This window comes from Ursus arctos, unplaced genomic scaffold (assembly GCF_023065955.2).
Source record: "Ursus arctos isolate Adak ecotype North America unplaced genomic scaffold, UrsArc2.0 scaffold_7, whole genome shotgun sequence".
Lineage (NCBI taxonomy): Eukaryota > Metazoa > Chordata > Mammalia > Carnivora > Ursidae > Ursus > Ursus arctos.
In genome coordinates this window covers 1016025-1037042 of record NW_026623089.1, presented here as the reverse complement: position 1 = coordinate 1037042, position 21018 = coordinate 1016025, and the positions used below count along the sequence as shown (strand labels likewise).

General features: G+C 60.2%; 1 protein-coding gene across 1 annotated transcript in view; it reads left to right on the top strand.

Annotated features, from left to right (window-relative positions):
• Positions 1–21018, top strand: part of JAKMIP3 (Janus kinase and microtubule interacting protein 3) — a 63774-nt gene that overhangs the window by 31260 nt on the left and 11496 nt on the right. Inside the window, exons 3-10 of the mRNA XM_057308778.1 lie at positions 859–1356; positions 13178–13297; positions 13880–14026; positions 14879–15010; positions 16770–16805; positions 17577–17636; positions 18765–18893; positions 19996–20124. Of these exons, the coding sequence (XP_057164761.1) occupies positions 859–1356; positions 13178–13297; positions 13880–14026; positions 14879–15010; positions 16770–16805; positions 17577–17636; positions 18765–18893; positions 19996–20124 (1251 nt within the window). The remainder of the gene's footprint in view (positions 1–858; positions 1357–13177; positions 13298–13879; positions 14027–14878; positions 15011–16769; positions 16806–17576; positions 17637–18764; positions 18894–19995; positions 20125–21018) is intronic.

Here is a 21018-nt window from a genome sequence, read left to right as displayed (position 1 = left end):
CGGGGCTTTGCCCGTGCAGACCCTTCCTCCTGCGGCGAGTGGATGGAGGGAGGTGAGTTGGAGACACAGCTGCCCAGAGTGGGGAGCAGGGGGAGCCGGCTCTAGAGCTGGGTTTGGGGCTTGGAGGCTTTGGGGGGTACGGGAGAGGAGGAGGGGATCAAGGATGCTGGCCCCACACCCGATTCTGCAGAGCCTGGAGGCAGGGAGGGAGGCAAAGCGCCACCTGCAGCCCTGGACCCAGGCGGGTCAGCCGCTCCTTCACCCCATAGTAGGTTCTGAGCACCGACTTCCTGCCACATGCAGCTGGTGTGGTCATGAGCCAAGGTGGACGTTCTAGATGAGAACAAGAGATTCAGTCAAAAATCTGAGCGTTTCCCCAAATCTAGACATTGCACGTCCTGTACACAGAGAGTGCAGGGGCCCCGAGTTGCCTCCCGTTGGCCAAGAACGTCACGGAAGGTGAGCACGACAGCCCCTCATCTGGGCTGGAGGCCTGTGCCCGAGGGCGCCCGCACCTTCCTCCCGGGGCTCACTGGTGAGGCGGCCGTTGGGCGTCCCTGGCTCAGTCGGGCCTGGTCGGGGTGAGGAGTGGAGCAGATGTGTGTGCACACGTGTGTCTGTGATCTTCCTTTCCAGGCTCCCGGCGCTTCCGGCCCCAGCACCCGCGGACGCCTAAGCATGCGTGCTCACGCGCTCCACCCGCGAGGCTGGACGCGGTTTCCGTAAGGAGATGTTTGCAAAGGAAGATAGCTCCCAGCTTTGCAGGAAGGAGCACGAACATGCCCGCGTTGGTCCCGGGGTCCGCAGAGGCGGAGGTGGGCTCCCGACCCACGGGCCGGCGGTGCTCTTGTCTTCCAGGTCAGCCGGGTGGAGAGGGAGAAGAACCAGGAGCTGCGGCAGGTGCGCGAGCACGAGCAGCACAAGAACGCCGTGCTGCTGACCGAGCTCAAGACGAAGCTGCACGAGGAGAAGATGAAGGAGCTGCAGGCCGTGCGCGAGGCGCTGCTGCGACAGCACGAGGCCGAGCTGCTGAGGGTCATCAAGATCAAGGACAACGAGAACCAGCGGCTGCAGGCGCTGCTGCACGCGCTGCGTGACGGCGCCCCCGACAAGGCCAAGATCGTGCTGCTGTCCGAGGCGAAGGAGGAGGCCAAGAAGGGGTTTGAGGCGGAGAAGATAAAAATGCAGCAGGAGATCTCGGAGCTCAAGGGGGCCAAGAAGCAGGTGGAGGAGGCGCTGACCATCGCGGTCCAGGCCGACAAGATCAAGGCCGCGGAGATCAGGAGCGTGTATCACCTCCACCAGGAGGAGATCTCCCGCATCAAGAAGGAGTGCGAGCGGGAGATCCGCAGGCTGGTATGTGCTCCCGGGGCGCGGCGGGGGTGGGGGGGTGGGGTGGGGGGATGGTGGCGGGTCCGCTGGGGGCGGGGGCACGTGGCACGGGAGCTTACTGGCTCCAGAGGGGTGAGACCAGAAGGCCCACGGGTGAAGGTCGTGGGCCCCCGAGGCCGTCCTGATGTCGGTGCCGCGTGGGAAGGCATCGTCTCCGTCTGGACCGTGGGGACTTGCATCTTGTCTGGTCAGGAATGGCCAAGTGCTGGCAGCTTCATCTGGGGCATCGGGATGGCTCCAGACACCCGCCGTCCGTGGCCGGCACTCACAGAGTCAACATCCTCAGAGACGCAGAGCGAACAAGTTGAAGAGAGTATTCAGGGTTGGTGAGGGGTTTGCCTGATTCTCCTTGGAGCCTGGACCCCCTCAGCAATTCGGGGGAGATGGAGCTCTACCTTAGAGCCCTGTGTCCCCTGTCAGGGGCTGGGGACTAGCTGGCTTTGGTGCTGGTCACACTCAGGACCCCTGGGATCCCCTGAATGGGGTGCAGGGATCTTTCCGACCGGCTTGGCAGTGCCTCTGTGCACCTCTTCCTGCTCCCTTGGGCTCTGGTTTCCAAAGACCGCCCCAGGCCATGCCGCCATGCTGTCCTCCCCAGAAGGGGTGCAGCTGTTCTCCAGACCCAAGGCCCAGGGGTGAATGCAAGACTTGTGAGCCGAACACAGCTCTGCCGCGATGTGCACATGGGGGCCCAAACGCTCCCAACCGGATATCCCCTTCCTTTCCCGGACTGTCCCCCGTTCCGTGTCCCCCCACAGCCCTAAGCCATGTGTTGGCACCTCCCTGAGCCACCAAGGACCACTTGTGAGAAGTGTGGGGTTCCTTGCATGACAGGATAGCCCCTCCCCTGCTCTTCTGCCCGGGAAAGGGGGGGAAGCCAGTGACCAGCTGGAGGAAGGTGGGACGGGACCGTCAGTGCTCACTGCCCAGTTCCACACGGCCCTGTTGTTCCACTTGATTGGATTCACTGCCTGTGGCTCCGTCTTCCCAGCTTAGTGCCTGTAACAGAACCAGTGGGTCCCTGCGGTGCCCCCATCCCTGGTGTGGACGCCCCAGAGGCAGCTGCTGGAAGCTCTTCTAGCTGATTCTTCCGGATTTTGTACTAAATTCTCAAAAACATGCTTACATCTCTACTTTTTTTTTTAAGATTTTATTTATTTGAGACAGAGAGAGACAGAGAGAGCGAGTTCAAGCAGGGGGAGGGGCAGAGGGAGAAGCAGGTTCCCCGCTGAGCAGGGGGCCCAACACAGGACTCGGTCGGTCCCAGGACCCGGGAATAATGACCCGAGACGAAGGCAGCCGCTGCACCGATGAGCCACCCAGGCACCCGCAAATTTCTACTTCCTGATTTTTCATTTTTGGCTCCCCCTTTGCCTCCCCCGCCCCCTGGCCCCCGGCCCTCGTCCTCTCCGCCCCTGCTTACCCCTAAACTGTCCCGGCCAGGTGTTCACCGGGGCACTCAGCTGCTGTTACTGAGGGGCCAAGTCAGGAAGGTGTGGGCAGTGTCAGGGGAGACCCGCAGGGTGGCGACCACGGCAGGCGCTCTCTGGGGCTCCAGGGGAGGGGGCGGATGACGGCAGGGGACAGCAGGGTGGCTTCCGGGGGCAGGGCCCTGCCACAGCCAACTCAGGCCAGCTGGGGATGTGGGAGCACAGGGCCAGCGTCCTGGGCCCAGAGCCGAGGGGACTCGGGGACTAGACAGGGTCCCACAGGACGCTGGGAATGTATCTCGGCTTAAGCGAATATTCACTGTGAGTGTTACTCACAGAAGACCCACAGGGACCCGCGCTTATATTACCGTCGTTGTACGTACTTCTTTTCCCCTGGAGTTCGTTTCTTCGTCTGCTTCATTTTCTACGTGCCTATTCCCGGGTCAGCCCTGAACTTCCAGGAGGCGCCTCTCTGTTGTGAGCACAGTCGAGACCAAGAATCGCCGTCTCCCCTGGTCCTGAGACGCCCCTCCTGGAGCCCGCGTCCTCCGTGTCTGCGGGGCTGCCTTCCCCCCGCCGGCCACCAGCCTGACCCCCACCACCCGGGAGCCCCGCCCCCTCCTGGGCGCCGTCCTCCCGCATCCTCCTCTTTTTCGCACATGATTTCTTCCGGTGGAGCGCGCGCTCGAATGGCGTCCTGGAGACAGTGTGGAGGCGAGGTTTGTGAGACTTTGTCGTTCCACTGTCCCGCTCAGTGGGACAGCTGCGTCGGGATTTATACGTCGGAGAAACTTCCCATCAGGAATTTGAAGGCAGCGCTGCCTTGTCTTTGAACTTACGGCGTGGCCGTGAGGACGCCTGAAACCCTGGCGATTCCTGACCTTCCCTGTTCCCGAGCCCCTCCGCCCCCACCCCGAAGCTGGGGTCTCCCCTGGAACGGGAGCATTCGTTCGCACCACCGCCAGGTAGTTGGGAGGCTTTGCTCACTGGGAACGCAGTTTCTCGCTGGGAACGCGGACCCCAGTGCAGAGACTGCTTGCTGCGTCCTTGTCTTGCTCCCCGACGGCCCGGCGGCGAGGGGCTGGGCCTCCAAGGTTGCTTTCCAGCATGGCTTCTCGGAGATGTCCCCACTCTGCCTCCTTAAGTCAGGGCAAGAAGGTGGAACAATGAAGCCAACGCATCAGGTTGCAAAGGAAGATTCAAAACTGTCTTTTTTTGCGGGTGGCGTGACTCTGTAGAGAACCCTGAGCAATTCACCCCAAAACCCCCAGAACCATTAAGACTTCAGCATGTTTTCAGGATCAAGATCAATATGCAAAGATCGGTTGTGTTTTCATGCACGAGCAGCAAACAGTCCAGAACAAAATTTTTTAAAAAGATTTCATTTGTTTATTTGAGAGAGAGAACATGAGTGAGAGCACAGGAGCAGGGGCAGAGGCAGAGGCAGAGGGAGAAGCAGGCTCCCCGCTGGGCAGGGAGCCTGACGTGGGGCTCGATCCCAGGACCCTGGGATCATGACCTGAGCTAAAAGCAGACGCTTCACCGACGGAGCCAGCAGGTGTCCCCAGAATGAAATTCGAAAAACGTTCCCTGACAAGGGCAGGAAAAGAATGAAATGCTTAGGAACAAGTTTAAGGAGACACGTGCAAGGCTGTACGTGGAAGACTACGGAACACGATGGAGGGAAGAAGGGAGATGTGGGTGCCTAGCTATTCCTGCCCAGGGCGGAGAAGTCAGGACCGCCGAGACACAGCTCACCCCTCGCTCACACAGACCCTCAGAACCCCGCCGCGTTCCTGCAGGCACAGACCAGCTGGTCCTAAAGCTCCCAGGACAGTGAGCGTCTCCCCCCGTCGTGGCTGCTCTCGTGGGCCCTCGTGGTGGCATCTTCTGATCAAAAGCTTTAAATTCCACATTTCCAATTTGTCCGTCCTTTACTTTAGGGCTGGTGCGTATTGGGTCTTGTTTGAGAAACCCTCCTATTCTGAAGCCACGCAGCTTTATCTTTTGAATGCTATGGTTTGCCCTTTGTGCGTAAGTCCTTGCCCCAAGCTCATGTGTGTATGTGCACGTGTTCATGTGTGCAGGTCCATGCGTGTGCGTGTGTGCACGTGTGTATGTGTGTGCACCGCATGCACGTGTGTATGTGTGCCTGTGAGCATGTGTGTGTTTGTGCACATGTGTGTGCACGTGCTCGTGTGTACATGTATGTGCGTGCACACGTGTGTACTAGTGTGTGTATGTGTGTGCACTACATGCATGTGTGTATGTGTGCCTGTGAGCGTGCACGTGTTTGTGCACGTGTGTATTGCACGTGCTTGTGTGTACATGTGTGTGCATGCACACATGTGTACGAGTGTGCATGTGTGTGCATGTGTGTGCCTATGCGGATGTGTGCACGCTCATGCTCACGTGTGTGTGCATGTGTGTACGTGCGCTCATGCATGCGTGTGTGTACATGTGTGTGTGTGCCTGCGTGAGTGTGTGCACGTGTGTGTGCCCATGCACACGGATGTTTTAAGGGCCACCGCTATCATGTGGTGAGTGTCCCTCTGTGAGTGACCCTTTGATTGTTCAGCTCTCCAGCTCATCTTACCTGAGACGCCCCAGCTTTGTAATCAGTCTTGATTTCTGGAGAGCCAGTCTTCCCTCCATGTGCTTCTGCTTCAAGAACTGACTCGACTCTTCCTGGCCCTTCAAACTCCCATATAAACCTCAAAATCTTTTTTCCTAGATAAAAAAAACGGTTGGAATTTTTATCAGGAATGTAGCCAAATCGTTAAACGGTACATTTTAACAGAGGGTGTCTTCGTGATTCCCATACAATACAGAACGAACACAAGGCAAAAATCCTATGTGACTCGCTGATTAATGAGGAAACAAGTAACACGTTGCCACATTCCGAGGAGGATTTGATCTAGAGACTGATGCTCCGACCTGGCGAAGATCACTTGCAGTGCTGTGGACGGCGTGGCGTCATTCGTGCGTCTGTGGACAGCGATGCTTGCAGGGCTAACGATCTTCTCCAGGGAAATGTCCACCCCACAGAATCAAGGGGCCTAAAGACAACGCCCAGGCCCAGGGGTGCGGATATGTCCACAGTACAATACAGATGTGTGTTGGTATGGCTTGGCGGGAAGGCGTGACGGAGTGTGGTGTCCAGCCTGGGGGGGGGGGGTGTAGCCTTGGTTGGGAACAGGGAGCTCAGGGGCATTTTTGGAGAAGTTGTGCAGAGTGCAGCTGGGAGCAGGGCAGGAGCAGAAGGGGCGGGTGCAGGGGTGGTCCAAGGCGGCCCCCCCACCACAGACCAGGGTGGATCTGAGAAAGGTCCTGGCTCAGGGGACATGCAAGCTGGGGGCTGTCTAGAGGCGGGACCCAGCCCTGAGACACAGTGCACAGCTAGTAGGGGTGTCAGGGCGCTGGCCTGGCCCCTTGATCCAGGGGCTCGACAGCCACCTCCCTCGGTCCCGGCAGGGAGCTACAAGCCAGAGGAAGGACGTGACTCCAGCTCCAGGATGGCCTGGCTGCACACCTCTGGGTGCAGAGAGGCTGGCGATGTTGGCTCAGGGGGATCCCTGCCCCTGGCGGGCCTGGGGGGTCTCTCGGGGCTCCCCTACGGGAAGAGCCCGGTGCTGTCCCATCTGAAGATATTCGACAATCTTACTAAATTACAAATGTTAGGGAAAGAGTTTGCTGTTTCTCTGGCTGTGACACCGGCCCATTCTGCTGTGTGGTGATGACTTCCCTGGGCCTGGGATGAAGTGACAGAGACCCCAGAAGGTCAGCAGGCAGCTAGGGCTCAGGGGAGTGCAGGCCTGGACTCAGGGCCAGGGTGTGGGACAGCAACTGTAAGGAGCTGTGCACGAGTCCGCAAACAGACAGGCTTGCACCTGAGTGAGGGCCAGCCCTGGGAGCCCTTCTGCAGCCCAGACACACGGACGGAGCCCTGCGGCCATGGACCACCTCACCCGGGACGCTGTGGAGCATGCGGAGGGTTCTGTTCTCCCCGTCCACGGAGACAATGTTCCACATGTGGCCAGCACCCTGAGCAAAGGGGGACTCCACTGAGGGCACTGCTACCAGCAAACCTGGGGCCTGAATTCCCTGCGTCCTAGGGGGAGGAAGGGAGCTCCAGGCCTGGGGACAGGGACAGGTCTCACTGGAAGACAGGCTGAGGGAGGGCGGGGGCTGGGTTGGAATGAATTTCAACAAGTGCTGGCCACTTTGCAAAGACCAGAACAACCCCCAATGTGGCCCAAAGCCAGAGACTCCCCGGCAGCCCTGTGCTCACACTTGCTGGCACCCGGGCCTGGCCCCTGCCTCCTTGCCCCACTTCCAGCCCTCGTCCTTGGCACCAGCCTGTGTGGGGTCCTCTGGACCATGGCTCACGGGTGCCGAAGGGAGGCTGTGGCTATCTGTGGTCATCTCAGAGAGCCCCATAGGTGCCTGGGATGGCCCTGGTGTGGTGGGGGAGGGGGGGGTGGTGCTGAAGTGCCGGGAGGGCTGCAGCTCAGCTGGGAGCAGAATGGCCAGGCTGTGCCGTCCAGAGCCAGGAGAAACTATGCACAATTAAGTCCCTGTCTTGACCTGAAGACCCCAGGTACTGGCTGGAGATGTGGCAGCTGGTGGGGTCACAGAGGTCTCCAAGAGAAGGCATGTGCAGGAAAGCCAGGGCTGGGACATGGTGGCCAGCAGACACACCCCAGACAGAGCCAGAAGCTGGGCTGAGCCTGGAGTGGTTGCAAGGCTGCTCCTGGGGTGGAGGGACGGCCCCGCCTTGAAGTCACCCAAGGGATGGGACGTGCGTCTCCATCCGGGCACCTATCAGATCACCCCATTGGGGGGTTTCAGGAAGTAACTGCAGGTTGAGACCCTCCCCAAGAAGGCCCAGGCCTGTTGGTTTTGGGGCCCTCGCGAGGCCACTGCACGAGGGCCCCTTGATCTTACGGAAGGGGAGCCTGGAGTCAACTCTTCAGCCGTGGCCGTCCAGCGCTGTCCCTGCGGAAGCCGGGTCCTGGGGGGCGGGGGAGTGAAAGTCAGAGGGGGAGATTCAGGTTGTTCATGGAAGTTGGGGGCAGGGGTGGGGGGGCCTGGTGGTGAGACGCTGGGCCCCGGGGCAGCCTCAAGGCACTCTCACGCCCCGTTTCTACTGAACCTGGGAGGGATGTTTGTCTCGCACGCACATCTCTCACTGAAACCCGAGCTCAGCCCGTTGCTGGCGCGCTCTCCGAAACCCCAGGCAGGCAAAACCCAGTTCCAGCTTTCTCACCCGAATCCGTGATGTAGACGATCATCCCCCCTCACCCAGGTATCCAGCGCCGTGATCAACCCCGGAAAAGATCGCTATAGAAGGGAGACTACGATCTCCCAGAGCGCCGCTCACGGGGAGCCCCGCGGGGTTCTGTCCTGGAGTTGGGGGGTCCTGGGCTGCGGGTGAGTGACAGCCGTGTGTGTGAGGTCCGGACTCCCTGACGGAGCCTTGCATGGAGTGTGTTTTCAGACGGGACATTTTCAAACCTAGAGGCTGAACTGTGTCCATCCCCCGGGCTGTGGTCCCAGGCAGGTCCCCCATTTTTGCCCAAGATGCGTGACGGCGAACTGCCCAACGCATTTGTCTCTTTGCTCTGGGGGAGAGGTCCTCGCTGGAGCAGGTGCGAGGTGAGGGAGGGTCCTGAGGTAAGGCCCCCCTCAAGGCCCCCCCGACACCCCCCTGTGGTTCCGGGGTGGGAGCTGCCACAGCTGTGAGGGGTCACCAGGGGGCCACCAGGGGGTTGGCGGTGGTGCGGGGGCCTCTCTGCTGGGGTGCTTTTATTTTTATGTATGTATGTATGTATGTATGTATTTAAAATACCTTATTTATTTTAGAGGCGGGAAGGGCAGAGGGAGAGGGAGCAGCAGACTCTCCGCTGAGCAGGGAGCCTGAGGACGAGGGGCTCCATCCCAGGACCCCAGGACCATGACCTGAGCCTCAACCAAGAGTCAGACACTAACTGAGTGGGACACAGGCGCCCGCTAAGGTGCTTTCAAATGCAGGTTCCCAGGCTCAGGCAGAGGCTCTCGTTCTGTGCCTCTGCTCCGGACTGCAGGGGGCGGGTCATGGCTTGCGGGGCGTCCTCTCCCCTCCACAAGGGCCATTCTTCCAGCCTCAGCAGCCTCCCCTAGGGACCCACCATCCCAAGGGCTGCCTCGGTTTCCATACATCTTCTGTAACTGGGCAAGAGGGGGTGTGGAGGGGTGTGTGGGGTGTGGGTGCTGTAGGGGAGGGGTGAAGGGTGGGGAGCTCACAGGGGTGAGGGGATGTGGGGTTGGGGGTGCCCTAGGGGAGGCGGTGAGGGGTGGGGTGCTCACAGGGGTGAGGGTGTGTGTGGGATGCTATCGGCATTGTGCGGAGGTGAGGATGCTGTGGAGAGGGGCTGCGGGGACGTGGGGGAGGTGGGGGTGTGGGGGTGTGGGTCTGGACACTGGAGGTGGGTAGGGGCAGCTCGTGTAGAAGCTAGCAGGCTCTGGTCAGGATTTGGAATCTTACCGTTGAACTTTGGGGGTGATGCGACCTGTCAGTTTTCAACGATGACTCCGGTTGTGTGGGGACGGGCTGTAGCAGGCATAGGAGTGGACACGGGGAAGCCACTTGGAAGCCGCTGCATCGGTCCAGGAGAGAGAAGGTGACAGTAGGGTGACTGGCACATCCTGATTCAGTCCCCCGTTTCACCCGAGAGCCCCTGTCCTGTGCTCTTGGCCGGGCTGGTCATCTGAGTGCTGGTGGGTGTGGATGGTGACAGGTGACGTCCCCAGGTGCTCTCTGCCCTCCAGAACCATAGGCCTCTGGCAGGGAAAGGGGGTGCTGGGCCACAGAGGGGCAGCCCCCCAGTCCCACGCTGCCCACTATGCTTCCCTGGCCTGCCTGGGCATCCTATTTGGAAATGTGCCCCAAGTCGGAAGCAGCTCCCTGTAGACATGGGGGCCCCACGGGACCGGACAGAGCTTTTCCTCCACCTCAACGGGGCGTCTGTGTCACGCACGCGCATGGCCCCCCTTCACAAATGGGCGTTCGAGGTGGGAGCTGTGGGAACTCGCCCTTGGCGTCTCCTGCACACGGACACTGACAGACCCTGACTCTGCCGGTGTAGACCCCCTGGGGACACTGTCGCTGATCTTACAGTGACTTCCCACCTTGATAAAATCAAATCCTGCCCCTGCGTGAAAGCCCCTTCCCTTGAATTGCCTTTGTGAGCGGGTCACACCACTTGGCTGTAGCACATGACATGGACGGGTGACGTCTTAGGGAGGTCTGCTTTTTGGTCCAAACCATCTGTTTAAAGAGCTCACTTAAGTGGGATCTTTGTGTAGAAATTCTTATTTTCTGGTTTCCTGTTGAAAGAATGGTGATGTTTCTGAGTGTCCACGTTAGACCCCAGAACATAGCTGCTTAGTAATACAATACAATTTTACTGGCCCCTTTGTTTTCTCTAATTCAGTGTGTTTCTGTGCGCTCTAGTAAATGGGAATTTAACAATTAGGGATTTCTTTTATTCTGTTCCGTTCATCGCCTGCCTGTGGATTCTGTGATCTGGGCTAATGAGACATCTCTTTCTTTGTTTCCAAGCTGACTTCAGCAGACGGCTGATGTATTAGCTTATTTAGCCTTAAACAGCAAGTGAAGCATCAGGATACCCGACCCCGTTCCGTTGTTTGAAAATATGTTTTAAACTGGGTTGTCTTGTAAATCAAGCACCGTCGTAATGACCCCTGCAGTGCCCCAGTCTGTCTGTCCGTCTGAAGAATGGGCGGAGTGGAGTGTGTTTGCCTCCCCACGGGTAGCAGCGCACCCTTCGGTGGCCCAGATGAGGGGCTCGGAGGCAGGTGGCCGCTGTGTGCAGAGGGCCTTCTTGCAGCTCTCAGGAGGCCGAACACTTGAGGGAGAGCGGGGAGGGCCATGGACCCCTCACAGCTACTACCTCTGTGGCATGCAGAGACCTGGGTAGGCCGGGTGCCCCTGTCCTCCAGTCTGGAGCTGACATGTCCAGAGACCCCCCCAAGCCTTAGCTCAAAGCAAGATTAACTAAAAGGCAGCTTTGCCTGCAGTCGGGCAGCACTTCTGCTGTCTGTCTGTCCACACCTCAGAGCAAGGAGAGGCAGGGTGCAGAAGAACAAGAACGTTGGCTCCAGCTCTTCCTGGGCCGGGTGCCCCTCAGAGAGGAGAGGAAAGAGGCAGTGAGAAACTTCTGCTTCTCATACCCACAGCCCGCCTGTTGGAGGACGGACCTTACTCCTCACACTCTCCTATGGATGGGGTTCAAGGAACTCGGGGAATCCCCCTGCCCTGCCCAACACACAGCAGGAGGCAGGAGCTGCAGACAGCTTCTGTGCACTGGCCAGCCAATGCCAGCCCCCAGTGGCCACACCCAGCACCGAAGAGGGTGGTCCTGGCGGGCACCCAGGGGCGCTGGGAGGGGTGCACAGAGTCCAGGAAGGAGTTTCAGTTGCACCAGCTTGAACCGACCCAGCAGAGCAGAGGCCAGCCTGGACGGGGGGTCGGGGGAGGGGGTGTGTGTCACTGCGTCCTGAGCCGTGGGGCTCTCGGTCCAGGGCGACCTGCTTTGCATCCGGTCTCGGAGCCCGGAGACACACTAGCAGGGCCGCTGCCGTGGGGACCCTCCCGATGCTGGTTCCCAGTGTTGCTCCACCTGTTTCTATGGTAACTGCAGATCTGTACTCTGCCTGCCTGTGTGATTGTGTTCTGTTCTCCTTGTAGATGGAGGAGATAAAATTGAAAGACAGAGCAGTCTTCGTGCTGGAGAGAGAGTTAGGGGCCCAAGCCGGGCACGCTCAGAGACTGCAGCTCCAAAAAGAGGCTCTCGATGAGCAGCTGTCCCAGGTCAAAGAGGCTGACCGGCACCTGGGCAGCCCCAGACGGGAACTTCCTTATGCAGGCGGTGCAGGAGACGCCTCAGACCCCTCGGGAAGCCCTGTAAGCACCTCCCCATGCTTTGCCCGGTGACCCAGAGTCACAGACAGATAGCGCTGCTGCACGCGGCTCTGTGGCCCTGCTCGGGCAGCTCCCCAGGGCATTGAGAGCCTAGGTCCAGAGTCCAGGACCAAAACCTCCTGACCGGGGGACGCTGACCGTGTCTGCAGCCCACCAGCTGGACCCCGGACCCTCGGCTTCTCCGGCGTGGCTGGGAGGGCAAATAGACTCTGTCTCCTTCCTTCCTGGCTAGCGTTGCATAGCACTGGCCTTCCCTCGATCACCCCCATGGCCCCCCCAGGCTTCGGGCTAGAGCCTACCTGCAGCTGCCAGACCCCCAGGCGGCTAAGGGTCCTCGCTTGCTGGTTCTGGTTCCTGCCCTGGGCGAGTGGATGAGCCATACCGCTTCCATCTCCATGTGCACGGGCTCCTGCCTCTCCGCTCGCCCGCACCCGCCCCCAGTCGCCCTCACCCGCTTTTCGTGTGCCCATGCCACCCGTCTGCTCCTTTTCAGGCTGCCGTGGCAGCGTGGGGGCAGCCGGCAGCCACAGGGCTGTGACATCATTCATTCTGCAGTGCTGCTCCTCATTCAGAGCCCTCTGGAGTGGTTCTGGGTAACGCGGGGTGGGGGGAGTCTAAATTCCATGGGCCGTCAGTGCAGGTCCTGCGGGGCCTGCTCCCTAGCCTCTCCTGCACCTGCTGAATGAGGAACCATTCCTCTGTCCTTCCCGAACACGCATTTGTTTGAGCTGAGCCAGCCCGAGGACAGTGACATTGCAAGAATAGAAAATGATTTCTTATAATCTTATTATAAACGGCTTAACTGAATTAAATCTTGCTCTCTCATTCGGTGGATTGCATTAACTCCAGAGAGATTCTGAAACTGGATCAAAATGTTTCCATTGATTTTTGAATGAGGTTCCAGAGGTTTCGAAAGTGACCTGCTGGAGCCTCAGTGTGAGGGAGCACGCTTCTTGGGAAGCCACCCTTTGAGGAAGTCTTAAGTTGAACATCTTGTCCTGTGCTCACATGATCACCCTAGGGAAACCATGACCCCACGTCCTGCGCAGGGCAGACCCGGGGGGTCTCCCCGAGGGAGCCTGGAGCACACACACCTGGGGTGCCTGCATTTGCACGCCCTTGCCTCCCACCTCTGCACACTCCTGGACATTTCTGCTCCTTCCTTCTGTCCCCACTGTGCGGTCTGCGTGCCCGCGGTGGTCAGCCAGCAGTCACCTGCCCCGGGGGAGTCTGCACCCACCCACCTGCCAGGTGCAATCACGGGCAATCACCATGCAGAACTGCTCTGCTCTCCGTGGTGTGCGGGGATTTGCAGAGCTTTCTATGCCTGCGTCTAGGGACAGTTAGTTGCAGTTGATTTTTGTTTTAGGAACAGCAGTTGGATGAAAAGGATGCTCGGCGCTTCCAACTTAAAATTGCTGAGCTGAGTGCGATCATTCGGAAGCTGGAGGACCGAAATGCCTTGCTGTCGGAAGAAAGGAATGAGCTGGTGAGTGGCAATGGGGCCGGGGCACGGGAGATCTGGATCCTATGGGTCTGTGGCTGTGGGCGGGGGCGCAGTGCAGAAGGCATCCACCTCCAAAATTCCTTGTGGGAAGGGGGAGTGATGGTGCTGGGGGCAGGGCTTGCATACAGGCCTCTCAGCTGTTTCAATAAAGCTTTACGAACAAAACCTGGTGGGGGGGGTGGATGTGGGCCTCTGGCTCTGGTTGGTTGATCCCTGCTCCATATTATTGAGCAAAAGTACCCTTCATCCTGTGCGTTGTCTGGGATGAGTGAGGCCCTCCCCGCTCGGTGGAGCCATCACCACTACTCCTGACAGGCACTGGGATTTCCAGGAGACCTGCGTCTGAGTGGGGGCTTCTCCAAGGGGCCTGAAGGGCCATGGGCCAGGAGAGTTTACCGTAGCTCTTCTTGCAAAATAGTCTTGGCCCCAAAATGGTCTTGGCCCCAGACCGCCTCCTTTTGGGGTAGCCAAAGTGTGTTCCAGCCGATTTTCTGACTCTGTATGGGCACTGTTGGTTGCATGTCACACTTAAAATCATGTTGTGTGATTAATTTTGTCTTTCAGTTAAAGCGCTTAAGGGAAGCTGAGAGTCAGTACAAGCCATTGTTGGATAAAAACAAACGCCTCACTCGGAAAAATGAAGATCTGTCCCACACTTTACGTCGGATGGAAAACAAGTTAAAATTTGTCACGCAGGAGAACATAGAAATGGTAAGGGCCCTGCCTGGTCGGGTGGGCCAGCAGCATTGCTCATGGTCACCAGCAGTGAGCGACAACCCCCTGCACTTCTGACGTGCAAGGTTTGATCATCCGAGCCCCGCCAGGCCCCTGGTCTCATACACTACGGGGCAGGAGCCAACAGGACGGCTGGCTGGGAGAGGAGGCAGTAGGCGAGGGTCTGAGCACTGGAGGGAAGAGGTCATGGGCACCTGCCTGGGCAGAAGGGGGCGGTGAGGTCACTGGGCAGGTCAGACCCAGGCCTCCTGCCGGGTGGAACACCAGGAGCTCCCACCGGCATCTGCAGACCCTGCAAATCTCCGGCCCAGGTAGGAAGAGCCCCAGGACGCCTGCGTGGAGGGGAAGGAGCCTGCAGACCAGCACCACACACACCCCGAGCTGGCCGAGGGTCCACTCCTGCGCAGCCACTGCGTGGCCTGGGGGACGGTTAGCTGGTGTCTCCTGTGTCCCTTCTTAGTTTAGCCAGAGTCGCTCAGCACGACGTGTCGGGGGGCAGCGGGGGAGGGAGGGGAGGAGGGCGGGGTGCTCCCCCCTTCCCGCACGGGCGGCAGAAATGCCTCCTTCCGACGCTCAGCTCAGAGGGCGGCAGGGTGTGCGATGGCCGGCCTCTCTGGTCTGGGGGTGCAGACTGGCCCCGCGCGTGCCCCCAGGGCCCTGCAGCCCGCCGCCCCGAGGCCCGAGCAGAGGAACCCCTGCCCCCCGCCCCCCGGCAGACGGGGAGACGGGGCTGCGCGGCGAGAGCCGGCCGGCAGAGAGGACCCCCTCTCCCCGCCGCCCTACGGCCCCTCACTCTGCCCCCGTGACCTGGTGTGGTTGGCTTTGCAGAGACAAAGGGCCGGGATTATCAGGAGACCCAGCTCCTTAAACGACCTGGATCAAAGTCAAGACGAGAGAGAAGTTGACTTCTTGAAACTTCAAATTGTGGAGCAGCAGAACCTCATAGACGAGCTTTCTAAGGTGCCCGCGCCCCCTCGGCGGTGCCCCCGAGTCCCTCCGCCACGCCGCAGGGCGCCGCTCGGGTTTCCAGCCCCTCGACCCGCCCCGTCAATCTCCGCCGGCCACGCCCGCCGGCATCGCCCTCCAGCCCCTCCCCGCCCGCCTCCCTTGGTCCCTCCCCCGACCGTCGGCCCCGCCCCTCCCGGCTTCCTCGGCCCCGCCCCATGGCCATGCCCCGCCCCTCACCCCTCCCCTCCCATCTCCCTCGGTCTCTCCCCGCCCGACCGTCGGCCCCTCCCCCTCCCCTCGGCCACGCCCCATGGCCATGCCCCGCCCCTCTCGCCCCTCCCCTCCCATCTCCCTTGGTCCCTCCCCCGACCATTGACACCTCCATCCCCCCTCGGCTCCTCCCCTCCCCGCTCCTTGGCCTCCCTCCTCACATCTCCCTTGGCCTCTTGCCCTCCCGCGGGTCCAGCAGGCCTGCCCCCTTGCCCTCCCTGGGGGCTCCACCGGGGTCATGCCCCAGTGGCCCTCTAAAACTGCGTCCTCTCTTCATCGCTTTGGACCCGGGGTTTCAAGGGCAGTGATGCTGCGGTGGTACCTGGGACCCCGGGACACAGCAGCATACCTGGGGGCTTAACACACTCTTCTCAGTCTGGAGGCCAGAGCCCAGTAAAGGTGCTGGGTCAAGACCAGGGTCCACCCTTTGCTGCAGGGAAGCTTCTGGTGGCTGTGGGCCTCTCCTCGAGTCTCCTCCGCCTGTCTCCTCGGGGCCAGCTCTCTGTGTCCCTCCCCTTCTCTTCTCTCCTGCGGACACCTGCCCACCCTAATCCAGGAGGGTCTCGTCTCCAGATCCCTGACTCAATCACGTCTGCAGAGACCCTAGTCCAGATAAGGTCCAGGCCCATGTGCTGGGCACTAGGACGTGGACAGGCTCCTCAGGGCCCCATCCAGCCCTCGACGCTGCCCTGTCCCTGTGGCCCCTACCCTCCCAGCACAGTTTTGCAAATAGTCCTGCACCAGACCCTCGTCCAGTTACCCTGCTTGGGGGCCCTCTGCGTCTTGTTGGGTTCCCCTCGGATCATTTCAGAGCAAGTTGCGTTGGTCGCTCTGTGACCTCTGGGGGCGGCAGAAGGGACAGCAGCGTCTCTTCTGCTGGTGTGGCTCATGGCCCAGAAGTGCTGGCCTGCCCTGTCTTGTTGTTGCTTTTAGTAAGTTCTGTGCCCAACGTGGGGCTTGAACTCAAGCCCCTGAGATCAAGTCCCAAGCTCCATGGACTGAGCCGGCCAGGAGCCCCAAGGCCTGTTTCATTTTGATGACTGAAGTTGCCTCCAGAGTAACAGGAGATCCCACTGCCCAGCACAGGCTCTGGGGCGGGGTCTCACCACACAGCCTTCCCCAACTGCGCCTGAGAGCTGACCTCTCGTCTCACTCAACCACACATCGACCGTCAGTCCCCACGCGTCTAAGAATCTGTGGGGGTGGGGGCGTATAGGAAAAGGAAGAAATCTCAGTCAGTTGCAATTGTACACTTTTGCAGTCTCTGAAAGGCGGGTGACAGGCCCTTGGCCCTGAGCCGGGGGCCCCTGGGTACTCCTGCAGGTTCTCCGTGCCCTTGGGAGGTCAGTTTAGGGAGGGAGGGAGGACCATGATGGCCAGGTCAGGTGCTCCCTCTCCGGGCATTGGGAAATGGTCGAGTTTTGGGGCAGCCACCAGGCTCTGGGGCTCCTGGGGGGTAGGTCTGTGCTCCCAGCTCTGTAACAAGCTGTTCTCTCCCTAGACCCTTGAAACCGCCGGCTACGTGAAGAGTGTGCTCGTAAGTAATTCGCTCTCCTACATTCACACCCATTTCCCAGCACACTTGTCCCTGGGACCCCTGGTGCTGGTGGCGCCTTCTAGTCCAGACAGAGGTGGCCGTACCAACACAGGCTGCCTGCTCAATGGCTTTGCAGTGGCGACCGAGGACGCCCATCCACTAGGGTCCGATAGATGCCCCGGGTGGTCTTTGGTGATGCCTGCCAGAGCTGGCCCCCAGCTTTGCTCATTCTTTAGGGATGGCTGCCCCCCTGGGAGCACACCCCCACCACGGGGTCCTCCCCCGCTGGCATGGTCCAGCAGTCTAAGCGTGGCTGGTGCGTGGTCAGGGTCACGGAAATGCAGTGGAGCTCCCTGGGGGGAAGCGGGTTTTTGGTCTCCTTACCTGGCGTCAGGGTCTGTTCCCACCTGCGCGGGGTGCCGTTTCTCCAGACGTCTGCTCAGAGAGCGCGAAGCACGGCTGCGCTCGGGCCCTCTCGGATTCCCGTTTCTGTGTGTGCTGCTTACACACTGTGAAAGACGCTGGAGCGCCCTGAACAGAGCGGGGCCACAGCCCCCCACGTGGGCCATCGCTCCTTTCAGCCCAAGCGGAAGCCACGTGCCATCTGCCCCAAGCTTCAGAGCCAATGGCTCTCCCCGAGCAGGGCTGCGTGTCTGTGACCAGGCAGGCAGTAGCCCATCTAGGAGCCACCCTCTGAGTCCGTCCAGATGACCACGCGGGAATATTGGCAGGACTGCTGGACCACTCAATCTCTTCCACTGGTTTTTGCAGGAGCGAGATAAGCTTTTAAGATTTCGGAAGCAAAGAAAGAAAATGGCCAAACTCCCCAAGGTAAAAGACACAATGCTGACGTATGTGTACACGGCATGTATGTTTTTAAAAGCCACTTGCCACAAGGGAGTTTCTCTCTAGAGACGAAAAGAAGATAATCTTATTCTTTCTAAAAATTGTTACTGTACAATAACCAAAATGAACCCGAATCAACACTCTGTTTATAATTTTAAATTTGAAAATGCTACCTTGTTGCTTTTAAATTTCCCAGGGAGGACAGGATTCAGGGCAGCAGGGAGGAGGGCTTAGCCCGGGGACTCTGGCCTTCCCCTGCCCTGGTGGGAGCTAGAATTCCCGCGTTGCCCTGGGGCCCGCAGGCCTGCCTCGCCACCGCCACCGCGTGGTCCCCGGCCAGCACTGCAGGCTGTAGCACGTGCACCTGCAGGACCCACGCGGCCCCCTCCCAGCCGACCTGCACCCCCAGGTGCAGGGGATCTGAAACACAATCCTTTCCCATAAATGTGTGCTTTTTATTAAAGAAGACTCGGGAGCTATTTCCAGAGATTGTTAACTTGTGCTCTGCTTTATGCAAAGTGCGTGTGTTTTCTTGTTTGGCTTTTGAATGCTCAAGGGCGTTCCTCACTTAGGCTGGGAGATAATCCTTAGGCACAAATGCTGGCTTGTCTGGCCCCCAGAAGGGCCCGTGGAGGGAGTGACAGGGTGTTGGGGGCTCTCTCTCCTCGGGATTACTGCAGAGCATTTAGAGATTTTCTGGAGGCCTGGGAGCCCGGCTGTGCAGAGGAGGCCCTCCCCTCTCCACCTGGGCCCCCACTGTCCCGGCGCTTCCATGAGGCAGGAGTGGGGAGAAGCCAGGTGATTGGGATAAAGGCCAGGAGCCATCCAGACAGACTCAGCAGCCAAGGACAGGATGCTGGTTGACGAGGCGTGGACCATCGGCCACAGTGCCCTCCAGCCTTGGTGACGGGTGCTCTTCATGAGCTGGACCATGAAGGGGCCCGTTGGGATTTCAGCACAAGGGGGACCCAGGCGGCTCCTGTGACTGGGCCAGGAGTTAGGCAGAGTGTCAGGGGCACTGGCAGGAGGGACTTGGGTAGAGTGGATGGGGAACATGGGGTCGGGGGGACACGGGTCCATGTCTGGACTAACTCAGTTCCTTTTGGCCAAAAGCCGGTTGTGGTGGAGACCTTCTTTGGATACGATGAAGAGGCTTCCCTGGAATCCGATGGCTCTTCCATCTCTTACCAAACGGATCGGACGGACCAGACCCCATGTACCCCCGACGACGACTTGGAGGAGGTAGCCTCCCCCAGGGGCTTCTGGACAGGCTGGGGCAGGGCCTGGAGACAGAGGGGGTCAGTGTCGAGGATCTGGGGACATGGGGTCTGCGGTGAGGTCTGCCCCCGGAGCGGTGGGCTTGCTGGCCCTCCCTGGCTGTGCCCCCCAGTAGCCTGTGGTTTGGCACAGTGAAAAACACTCCGCATTGGCACCCCTTCCTTCACTGGCTTCTCCCCACCGCTGTGCTCATGCCCCTCCCGACAGTGGGACAGAGGCTCCCTGCCTCTCCAAGCGCTGCCTGGGGTCTGAGCCACCCAGTGCGGGGAGGCTGGCACCAACGCCGAGGTGTATATCAGGGCGACGAACAGTGCGAAACAGCGTTGTCTCTGATCAAAGCACAGCCAGCGTGTCCTGCCCACCCGTCCTTCTTCCAGAAGGGACCACCCTCAGACGCAGGCAGCCGGCTGAGCCCCGCATGTGGGAGGAAGCTGTGCTTGGTTTGGTCTGACTGGCTCAGCCCCTGTGACTGAAGGACAAGGAGTAGCAGGCAGTCCACGGCCCTGACAGGCCCAGGGGCACTAAGGCCTTGGGTAGGGCCTCCCCTGGCAGATCCGGGCAGGTGGCCCCATGGCCATGGACCCACTTAGAGACCTAAGGCATCGTAGCACAGCTGCCGCCAGCAGCCTTGGGAGTAAGGAGCACAGGGAGCCGGGGCCAGGCTGGGGTTCCTGGGCCTGGTCCCCCTCGGACACAGCCACGCTCCATACCAGACCTAGGCCTTGTTCTCGGAGCAGCAAGCACTTCGGGGCCCCGAGGGGCCCTGGGAAGGCAACAGCAACTCCCTGTCTTCTCCCTGGGGCAGCAGGTGTCCTTGTAGCCAGAAGAAGGCATTTGGGGATCACTGCAGGAAGGTGGGGGTGGGGAGGAGATGTATTCCCAAGCTCAGGTCTCACCTGGCACATTTGGGGGAGCAGGTGGGGCCCCCGCGGAGCCCCTGGCCTGGCTGCTAGGCCCTGAGGTTCACCCTGGCCTCAGGGCAGCCACCTGGGCCTTTCCCCCAGGGGGCTCTGGGCTCACCTCCCCGGGGCCCCAGGTAACGCCGTGTCTCTGTGCACCTGTCCAGAGCGTAGCCAAGGAGGAGACGGAGCTGAGGTTCCGGCAGCTGACCATGGAGTACCAGGCCCTGCAGAGGGCCTACGCTTTGCTGCAGGAGCAGGTCGGAGGGACGCTGGATGCAGAGCGAGAAGTTAAGGTCTAACTGACTTCTACTCCACGACGTTCCGGCTCTCGCTGGGCTCCTCCCCGCTTGACCCCTGGCTTTGCAGGGACACTTGCATCGCTTCACCTTCCAGGCCAAACCCTCTCTCCCACGGTTCTTGCCAGGCCTGCTGATGCTCCTTGAGGCGATTGAGATCCAAAGTTTGGGCAGCAGCGCTGGCAGTTGGCCAGGCGATGGGTGGGGCCTCCCAGAGCGGTCCCAGGCACAGGTGTGAGTGATGGTCCCCTGGAGAGCCACCCGTGTCCCCTCTGGGGACTGTGGCTGGCTGGCAAGGGGAAGTCCGCTTCCTTGCAAATCTGTCAGTGGAGCTCTTGGGGGGCTCCCCCATAGCTGAGGCTCAGAGTGGAGAAGGGCCAGCGTGGCAGCTCAGTTCTTGAAATTTGCTGAGTTTATTCATTCATCTGATACACGCTGAGCTCAGCTGCTGTGCCCGCCTTGACCCTGAGCCTCACCAGGCAGGTGTCCCTTCCTGCCCCTGCTTCCCTGGACCCTGGGTCAGGTGCTCATGCCCCATCCGCCAAAGACAGGAACACGGGGCTGATGGGTACCCTCGCTGGCCACCAGGGGAGGCCGTGGCAGGGTCTGTGCCCTGCCCTCCCCTGAACCCGCCCCCCTGCTCCATGACATGTGGCCTGTCCTGCTGGGGCATAAGGAAATGGGCTGCATGCTGTACACTGACGGGCTCCCTGCTCAGCTGCCCTGGGGCTTGAGGGCCAACTCGGTCCCCGGCCACACAGGGCAAGGGGCCTGTCATTGGCCGGCTGAGCGTGGACTCTGGGAAGCACGGCACAGTGTCAGTGGGGTCCGTTCCCCCAGACCACATCTGTCCTCGCTGCCTGGACAGTCACTGGGCCTACTCCCTGTCAG